This window comes from Bison bison, unplaced genomic scaffold, assembly GCF_000754665.1.
Source record: "Bison bison bison isolate TAMUID 2011002044 unplaced genomic scaffold, Bison_UMD1.0 scf7180017860854, whole genome shotgun sequence".
Classification (NCBI taxonomy): domain Eukaryota; kingdom Metazoa; phylum Chordata; class Mammalia; order Artiodactyla; family Bovidae; genus Bison; species Bison bison.
In genome coordinates, this window is record NW_011491426.1 from 15,400 (window position 1) to 25,645 (window position 10,246).

The 10,246-nt window shown below is 47.2% G+C and overlaps 2 protein-coding genes across 2 annotated transcripts in view; both read right to left on the bottom strand.

Moving 5' to 3' along the window:
- LOC104982906 overlaps nt 1-7,345 on the bottom strand; it is a 17,054-nt gene extending 9,709 nt beyond the window's left edge. The window contains exons 1-2 of the mRNA XM_010832338.1: nt 7,284-7,345; nt 136-468 (exon numbers count right to left, since the gene is read on the bottom strand). Of these exons, the coding sequence (XP_010830640.1) occupies nt 136-468; nt 7,284-7,345 (395 nt within the window). The remainder of the gene's footprint in view (nt 1-135; nt 469-7,283) is intronic.
- A 574-nt stretch (nt 7,346-7,919) lies between these two features.
- SDHA (succinate dehydrogenase complex, subunit A, flavoprotein (Fp)) overlaps nt 7,920-10,246 on the bottom strand; it is a 22,842-nt gene continuing 20,515 nt past the window's right edge. The window contains exons 15-16 of the mRNA XM_010832339.1: nt 8,804-8,917; nt 7,920-8,216 (exon numbers count right to left, since the gene is read on the bottom strand). Of these exons, the coding sequence (XP_010830641.1) occupies nt 8,130-8,216; nt 8,804-8,917 (201 nt within the window). The 3' untranslated portion in view covers nt 7,920-8,129. The remainder of the gene's footprint in view (nt 8,217-8,803; nt 8,918-10,246) is intronic.

Below are 10,246 nucleotides of genomic sequence, written 5' to 3' on the forward strand. Positions count from 1 at the left end.
GAGCCGGTGGCCGAGGCCACGCGGCCTCCAGGGTCACGGACGCGCGTGGGAGATGCTTCTCCCGCGCCACAGAGTGGACGTGAAAGGCGGGGGAAGTTCCTTCGAGCATGGACCGTCCTTGCACCAAATGCAGGCCATGGAAGAACGGTGATGGAGCGGAAGAACGCGCCAGAGATTCCTGTGATTTCCGAACTTCTCTCCCGGCCCTGCCCGCGCTTCTGCGTTCCTTCCCCACACCCACTTTCTTCTCGGTACCACCCGACGTCCCCTCCGGCGTCTGACAGGGCCTGGAGCTCCTCAGCTCGGTCTGCACGTACGTGACCAGGCCCTGATGTCCCCTGCTGATGGGCGGCCAGCGTGTCCCTCCGGCCAGTTGAAGACACCACCGCCTCCGTCTGGACTTCGACTGAGCGCAGCGCCCTCCGCGCAGGGAAGCCCAGCTTCAGGGCGCTCCCACCGCCTTCCAGGCTGTCAAGAGTGTTGAGCTGCTGATGCAATCTCGCTGACTTGGTTCATCTTCCTCCCCTGCTTAGTTTGTGGAAGGGCCGAGCACCAAGGAAGCCCCTGACCCTTCCTTTCCTGAAGGGATTTCATTATTCAGCACTCCAAAGCTCTGCAGAAGACCCTGGTTCGATTCCTGGGTCTGGAAGAGCCTCTGGAGAAGTGATAGGCTACCCACTCCAGTATTCTTGGGCTTCCCTTGTAGCTCAGCTAGTAAAGAATTCACCTGCAATGAGAGAGGCCTGGGTTCGATCCCTGCGTTGGGAAGATCCCCTGGAGAAGGAAAAAGCTACCCACTCCAGTATTCTGGCCTGGAGAATTCCATGGACTGGATAGCCCATGGGGTCCCAAAGAGTTGGACAGGACGGAGCGACTTTCACTTTAATTTTCCAGGGCTCTGCATCTGACCTGTTGTTATTCTCCAGTTGTATTGTCCTCAGCCCCTTTTAACCACCAGACCATATGCTGGAGAGTTCTTTAAACTCTTCAAAGAGACTAAGGTATTCTGACTTGGGCACTCACACAGATTATTATTCTACAAACCTCAGCAATGTGGCTTTTTTCATGACTTAATGAATTCAAGTGCTTTCTAGTTTTATCCTCCTAAAGCATTCACATCACTTGCTGACTAATCCTTTCTACAGTTTTCCAAAGCTCTTTGATCTGTAGTTTCTGAAATTTTTTTATTCTGTCTCCCACCTCTGGCTCATTTTTCTCTAGAACACTACAAAATTAATAACTATAACTTTGCACCCAATTTGTAAGTTTTCCAGCACAGAGTGTACAGGGCAACTTCTGCAAGGAACTCCTCAGCGACTCTAGCTGGCCTTGGTCTCCCTCTCCTGACAGTGACACAGCCTCCACCAACTCTTGGTTGAGTCTCCAGCCTGGATTGCCACAGCCAACACCAACTGTGAGGCTCAGAATTACTCCATCCTACTTTCTGTTTAGTTCCAGGGTTTGGAAATGATTCATTCAAGGGAAGAATCAATTACTGAATCAACCCTAATGTTTAAATATTGCTGTGTATAATCCTTATACCAGAACCTCATGGCAAGGTACCAAAGTTCACATTTAACTGATGAGAAAACTATGCTGGCCTAAAATCTGTCAACTAAAAAAAGATGAACAACATGAGAGCTGCGAGTTTAGTTTTATCTGGGGCAAAATGAAGCAAACAGCCCAGGAAACAACACTTTAGATAGTTCTGAGAAACACCTCTAAAGAGGTATGGTGGTGGGGCGGGGGTCAACATATGTGATTTTGGTGAAGGGGGAGTTCATGCAATCAAGCACTTATTTTGCAAAAACTGTTCTGCTAGTTACCAGAAGCTAACTTTACAATGAAGGGATTTAGTGCTTCTCTAGACATGAGATGCTGGGTTCCCTGATAGCTCAGTTGGTAAAAAATCCACCTGCAATACAGGTGACCCTGGTTTGATTCCTGGGTTGGGAAGATCCACCGGAGAAGGGATAGGCTACCCACTCCAGTATTCTTGGGCTTCCCTTGTGGCTCATCTGGTAAAGAATTCACCTACAATTCAGGAGACTGGGTTCAATCCCTGGGTGGGGAAGATCCCTTGGAGAAGGGAAAGGCTACCCACTCCATGATTCTGGCCTGGAGAATTCCATGGACTGTATAGTCCTTGGGGTCGCAAAGAGTCAGATATGACTGAGTGACTTTCACTTTCAGACATGAGATGCAAGGATTGGGATCAAAAAATCAGTTCCTGAAAATATCTATCTAAAGACCTGTTCCACCAGTTTTCCTGGAGCACAGCATGCCTCAGTCTCCACCCTGGACTCATTTCAGGGCATGTCAAAGGTCAGCAGCTGCAGCAACACAGGATTCAAGCCCAGCTGAGGCAGATAGCAGATGCCCTTACCTTGCTTAGTCGCTAAGTCATGACCATCTCTTTGCAATCCCATGGACTGCGGCACGCCAGGCCTCCCTTTCCTTCACTATCTCCTGGAGTTTGCTCAAACTCATCTCCATTAGAATCAGTGATGCCATCCAACCTTCTCATCCTCTTTCACCCCCTTCTCCTCCTGCCCTCAATCTTTCCCAGGATCAGGGTCCTTTCCAATGAGTTGACTCTTCCCATCAGGTGGCCAAAGGATTGAAGCTTCAGCTTCAGCATCAGTTCTTCTAATAGTCAAGAAGCAATAGTTAAAACTGGACATGGAACGGACTGGTTCAAAATTGGGAAAGGAGTACATCAAGGCTGTATATTGTCACCCTGCTTATTTAACTTATACCCAGAGTACATCATGCAAAATGTTGGGCTGGATGAATCACAAGCTGGAATCAAGATTGCCAGAAGAAATATCAACCTCAGATACATAGATAATACCACTCCAATGGCAGAAAGTGAAGAGGAACTAAAAAGCCTCTTGATGAGGGTGAAAGAGGAGAATGAAAAAGCTGGCTTAAAATTCAGCATTCGAAAAACTAAGATCATGGCATCTGGTCCCATCCCTTCATGGCAAATAGAAGGGGAGTTCTTGGGCTCCAAAATCACTGCACATGGTGACTGCAGTCATGAAATTAAATGACGCTTGATCCTTGGAAGGAAAGCTATGATGAACCTAGACAGCATGTTAAAAAGCAGAGACATTACTTTGCCAACAAAGCTCTGTATAGTCAAAGCAATGGTTTTCCCAGTAGTCATGTATGGGTGTGAGACTTGGACCCTTAAGGAAAGCTGAGTGGCCAAGAATTGATGCTTTTGAATTGTGGTGCTGGAGAAGACTCTTGAGAGTCCCTTGGACTGCAAGGAGATTAAACCAGTCAATCCTAAAGGAAATCAGTCCTGAATAGTCATTGGAGGGACTGATGCTGAAGCTGAAGCTCCAATAGTTTGGGCACATGATGCGAAGAGCCGACTCACTGAAAAAGACCCTGTTGCTGTGAAGACTGAAGGCAAAAGAAGAGGGTGGCAGAGGAGATGGTCAGGTAGCATTACCAACTTAATGGACATGAATTTGAGCAAACTCCAAAAGACAGTGAAAAAGATAGGGAAGCCCTGCGTGCTTCAGCCCATGGGATGGCAAAGTCGGACATGAATTAGCGACTGAACAACCAGTTTGTCGTAGCTTTCCTTCCAAGGAGCCAGTATCTTTTAACTTCATGGCTGCAGGCACTGTCTGCAGTGATTATGGAGCCCAAGAAAATAAAATCCACCATCTTTTTCACTTTTCCCCCCTCTATTTGCCATGAAGGAATGGGACCAGATGCCATGATCTTAGTTTTTTGAATGCTGAGTTTTAAGCCAGCTTTTTCACTCACTCTCCTCTTACACCATCAAGAGGCTTTTTAGTTCCTCTTCAGTTTTGGTCATTGGAGTGGTATCATCTGCATATCTGAGGCTGATATTTCTCTTGGCAGTCTTGATTTCAGCTTGTGCGTTATCCAGCATTTCACACAGTGTACTCAGCATAAAAGTTAAATAAGTAGGGTGACAATAATATAGCCTCGGTGTACTCCTTTCCCAATTTTGAACCAGTCCATTCCATGTCCAGTTCTGACAGTTGCTTCTTGACCTGCATACAGGTTTCTCAGGAGGCAGGTTAGGTGGTCTGATGTTCCAATCTCTTTAAGAGTTTTCCTGGATGGTGAAGGACGGGGAGGCCTGGCGGGCTACAGGCCATGATCTCAAAGAGTCGGACATGACTGAGCGACTGAACAGACACAAAGGCTTTTGTGTAGTCAAAGATGAAGATTTTTGTGGGGGGGGGGGGAATTCCCTTGTTTTTTCTATGATCCGACTGATGTTGGCAATTTGATCTCTGGTTCCTCTGCCTTTTCTAAATCCAGCTTGTATATCCGGAATTTTTCAGTTCATGTACTGTTGAAGCCTGGCTTAAAGGATTTTGAGTATTACTTTACTAACATGTGAAATGAGTGAAATTGTATGGTAGTTTGAATATTCTTTGGCAATGCCTTTCTTTGGAACTGGAATGAAAACCTTTTCCAGTCTCATGGCCAGTCTTAAGGGGAGATTAATTTAGGAAATGAAGATTAAATACCACCCCCTGCCCACCCAATGTATACCCCTATACATGTACAAATGAGTCTAGGATTCAGCAGAGACTAGCCTGGCACTTTCACCTCAGCCCCGATGGCCCAGACTGCAGCTCTAGAGTGATGGGAGTGGCACCTGGGCTGGTTCCAGCACAGGACTCCGCCTGCAGTCCTAGCCAGATGGCTGCCATCCACTTGGTGAGGTGTGGGGTGGTGCCACGGTGGTATATTGTTGCCTGGAGTCCTGACACCACCTTACAAAGATGTACAGCAACAGTGACGACCACCCTCTGCTAACAGAAAGAGGCTAACCATCTACCCCTGGCTCTGCTGAAAAAGTGCAAGTCGCTCAGTTGTATCTGACTCTTTGCGACCCCATAGACTACACAGTCCATGGAATTCTCTGGGCCGGAATAGTCATTAAAGTATTGATGTGCTTGCCACTATCTCCTTGCCCATCTTGGGATTCAATTCCCTCCTAACTAGGTCTGTTCTAAGCTTTCCATTTAGATGGTGATTCTGGGTGGAGCAGAGAAATGAACTGAAAGACGACACTCCCCTAATTATTGGGTATCTTTCCTTTGGTCTGATTTCTCTAATCAGAAAATGCCTGTTATCCCTAGGATTTTTCTGAACATTGGTTCTAAACAGAGTGCTAGCACTAACACGCTTAAATCACCCCTTGTTCATCTTTGGTCACAATAAACATGAAACATGAATGGACAACCAAGGCTATGCACCCTGGTCCTGTCCTTGTATACGTGTGTGCACACCTAAGATCTTGTATTATCTACCTTACCAGCTTCCCCTGGAAGCCACTCTGGCTCATTCAGTTCACGTGTCTGACTCTCTGCGACCCCATGGACTGCAGCATGCCAGATTTCCCTCTCCATCACCAACTCTCGGAGTTTACTCACACTCACGTCCACTGAGTCGGTGATGCCATCCATCTTGTCCTCTGTTGTCCCCTTCTCCTCCGGCCTTCTGGCTCATTACTTGTCTTTATTTTCTTATCAGGACCACTATGACACCTGCACACTGGAGACCCTTCCTTCTCTCTGCCCTTCCCAGCCTGGCATGGAATTCCAGGACACAAGCTTACTGTGCCTACCCTCCCCTTCCTTTCCAACCAGTATGAAAGTCAGTGACCTTCCAGTTTTAACTCTGGCTTTTTACTGAGTAGCAGTCAATGTATTGAACAGAGGTTTGGTATAGTTTTAGAGCTACACTGGTGTTGGCCCCCAGAATTTTCCACAGTGATGGAACTACCTTTATCTGCCATCCAGTGTGGCAGCCACTAGCCACATGTGGTTCTGGAGCACTCGAAACACACCAAGACGACTGGGAATAAATTCTTAGTTTTAGTGACCTTATTTAACTTATATGCAGAGTACATCATGAGAAACACTGGGCTGGAAGAAGCAAAAGCTGGATTCAAGATTGCCGGGAGAAATATCAATAACCTCAGATATGTAGATGACACCACCCTTATGGCAGAAAGTGAAGAGGAACTAAAAAGCCTCTTGATGAAAGTGAAAGAGGAAAATGAAAAAGCTAGCTTAAAGCTCGACATTCAGAAAACTAAGACCATGGCATCTGGTCTCATCACTTCATGGCAAATAGATGGGGAAACAGTGGAAACAGTGTCAGACTTTATTTTTTTGGGCTCCCAAATCACTGCAGATGGTGACTGCAGCCATGAAATTAAAAGACGCTTACTCCTTGGAAGGAAAGTTATGACCAACCTAGATAGCATATTCAAAAGCAGAGACATTACTTTACCAACAAAGGTCCGTCTAGTCAAGGCTATGGTTTTTCCAGTGGTCGTGTATGGATGTGAGAGTTGGACTGTGAAGAAAGCTGAGTGCCAAAGAATTGATGCTTTTGAACTGTGGTGTTAGAGAAGACTCTTGAGGGTCCCTTGGACTGCAAGGAGATCCAACCAGTCCATCCTAAAGGAGATTGGTCCTGGGTGTTCATTGGGAGGACTGATGCTGAAGCTGAGACTCCAATACTTTGGCCACCTCATGCGAAGAGTTGACTCATTGGAAAAGACTCTGATGCTGGGAGGGATTGGGGGCAGGAGGAGAAGGGGATGACAGAGGATGAGATGGTTGGATGGCATCACCGACTCGATGGACATGAGTCTGAGTGAACTCCGGGAGTTGGTGATGGACAGGAAGGCCTGGCGTGCTGCTATTCATGGGGTCACAAAGAGTCAGACACGAATGAGCAACTGAACTGAACTGAACCATAAACAGCAATGTGGCTACGGCTATTGAATCTTTTACGATGTATCTTACCTTTTTGCTTTTTTTTGATCCATATTAGAAATTATCTACAGCTCTCTGGGCAGTATTCTATTTTCTTGTTATTTTGACTTTTCTTTTTTTTTTCTTTTACTTCTCTGGTTTGTCAATTCACTCAACATTCTTAGTATGAAATATTCTGTCCTGCATTTCCTTAACTAAAGGAATTCCATAGAGACTTACATTTCCAGATTACCCACTCCCCGGTGGTTTTCTTGATCTCAGAAATACTCATGAAAACAGGTTTGTTTTTGGTTCAAAATTAGTGGCAGACATCAAGAAACCAACCACCCTCATCAGTTACTCCTTTGCAGCCATCAGCCCTCCTGTTACCCTCTCATGCCTCAGGGGTACCCATGCCAGCTTTAAATTCCTTGTCCTAACACATCAATGTTGCTCAATGCCCATGTTAACACTTCCACCCAGCTTACAAAACGCCCTGGCACATACTTCCTCATAGTACCCACTGGCTGGGCAAAGTGGCCTGAGGTTGTCACGCAGTCGTTCCACATGTTCTTTCCTCCTGAAAATTACCTCCTTCATATTTGTTGGACCACATCATTCAACACAGGTGGTTTCTGAAGTGTGGTCCTTGGTCATGTCAGGAATGCAAATTCTCAGGCCCAATCCCAGGACCTACTGAGCTAGAAGTTCTGGGCAATCCCTAACCTAGAAAAACAGAATGTGAAATGAAGGAACCCAACTGCCTCGGACTGGATTCTACAGAATCCAACCCTGAGACAAGACCTTGGGAGGTGGCTCCAAGCAGCACCTGCAAGGGGGGGAGGAAGATCTATTTACGCCCACATCACCTTCATGTAGTGTTTGGTCATTTAAATACTTCAGGACACATGTTCAGGTATTAAACCATTTGCCTGCTAAGATCTAGCAGGTAATGTCTGTTGTCTTCACTTGCTGTCAAGCACCAAAACTCATGCCTTACACACACACCACAGCAAAATCTCTGGACTTTGATGCAAGAGAATAGAAAGGTAGTTCTGTTTTATATTTCAGGTCAATAAGTACGCCTCAAGTCAAACAGTACAATACTGCAGATGAACCTGGACACAAACACAAGTCTGTAACTTATGTTTCATCTAGTTTTATTAATTCACGAGAAGAAGGCACGGGTGAAGGCAGGCTGAACACTCACTGGCAAGTTACTGGCCTCTGGTAGGAATCTCTATCAGATGGCCTCCTCAGTCTGTCAAGGACACAATCAAGAAGGCGGTGATGACCTGAACCCGGGCGTGAGCTATTATACATAATTACAGGAGCAGGGAAGCCTCAGTCTCCTCAGTAGGAGCGGATGGCTGGGGGAACAGTGGCACAGTCAGTCTCGTTCAAAGTTCTGTCGATTACAGGTCTGTACTCCAGGGTGACCTAAAAAAAGACGAGCCGGTGATGAGTTAACGCAGAGAAACGCACACATAATACTCTTGTGCTTTTGAAAAATCATAAAAGCAGGTTTGCAGACACATTCAGGAACTTAAAAACAAAGGTATTTACTAGAATATTCTTCAGTAACGAACTTGAGACTATGTAAGTTCACATATGGAATACAACAATTAAAATAACACTGTATCAAATTCTCAACGCTTCAAATTAAAACTTAAAATGAAAATGCTCAAAAAAGCAGGTAAAATTTTGTATCCACTGTCATCACTTAATTACGTGTAAATCATGTATTTGCAGTTTTTCCTACTTTTAAGTGAAAGTTTATATGCACTCAACACTTGAGGGAACTATTTCACAATGGTGGGTGGGAGGCGGCCTCTCCCCCACCTGCCTGGCTCGGTTCCGTTCCAGGCAGAAGCCTGACTGACAGTGTGCTTTCAGCGGCGTCTCTCATCTGTCAGTAGCCAACTAAAATCCACGCTGCTCCTTGCAGTTCACCTAATGCTAACCCGTGTCACCCGAGGGCCAGGCCACATGCCCGTGTGGACAGGTGGAACCCGTTCCCCACGCACCTTCCCAGTCTTGATGTCAACGTAGGAGAGCGTGTGCTTCCTCCAGTGCTGCTCAAAGGGCTTCTTCTGCTGCCCCTGGATGGGCTTGGAGTAATCGTACTCGTCAACCCTCTCCTAAGGCCACAGAAAATAAGTTTATTTCAGAAAATACCATGAACAAATACCCTTTACAGCCAGACAACCAGAAAACATGGCAAACTTGTTATTCCCACTGAAACCAAGTGTGCAGACCTGACCCGGAAGAGCACATGGCAAGAAGTCGCGCCACTGGGCACCATGCACAGATAAAACGAGCAAGATTTGGGATCCCTTGGCCAGTGGCCAGTCCTCTAGACACACCTGTGGGCCTCTACCGATGAGCCACCAACCCCTCACCCCAGGCTGGCCCGATCGAGGACCCCTACCTGCTCCTGTCCACCCCATCCCCCCACAGCACTGACGAGGTCAGGCCCCCGAGCCACAGGGCTGGGAGCGGGCCTGCAGCACAGGGGGCTCAGAACTCCACTTCTGTATTTTCTCTCCACAACCAGTGGATGGGTGCTGGAATTTAACTGGTCTTCTATGCACTTGAGTTTATCAAATACTTTTTCTGTTTTTCTGCTCTGTACTCTTTCAGACTTCAACTTTTTCTTTTAGCTTTTTTAATTTAAATGTTCTAATCTTAGCCATTAAGGAATACCCTGCATGTGGTAACAGGTAAGACGCACAGAGCCTCTTCAAACAAAACCCAAACATCCACCCACTTGGCAGCTTCTGCTGAGCAAGGCCAGACCTCTTGCCTGGGGCAATGGACACCTTCCTGATGCTGTACCTGTACCCCAGTGAGGGGCAAGCGCCCCAACCCCAATCCGCTCCAGGTCTTCGGGGACATCTCAGACACAGGAACCAACCGGCTTCCGGGAGCGGTTTCTGTCCTGGGCACACAGGACGAGCGTGCTCACAAACGTCCTCCTCTAAGTACCTGGCAAATCTAACGCAGCTCCAACTGGTGTCTCGTGGATCAAAACCCAGTTCTTCCTGCTCAGCTTCTAGCTGAGCCACCCAAACATGTCCTGGACCAAAGACTGCCTGTCCGTCGTGTTAAAGCAGCTCAGGTCCAGTAAATGTGCCCCATCCTAACCTGACTGCCACCCCCAAAACCTCCTTCCAGGAAAATCTAACTACCACGTGCTGGGTGCACTTTTCTGCAGAATCTGGCAAGTGAGCTCAGCGTAAAAATCAGTTCATTAGAACAGAGAGCTGCAATGAGGCCCCACAGCTCTTTCCAGACCAGAGGCAGGCCGGTCACCGGGTCAGCCAATGAGCACTGGCCCATGGCAGCGCCAGCTGCACCTCCGCCCTGGCCAGGCTTCGAGGCAGCAGCAGACACTGAGCGGAAGGAGAAACAGGGCACCGGAGCACCGACATGCGAGGACACAGGTGTGGCGGGTCTCAGGAGGAGAA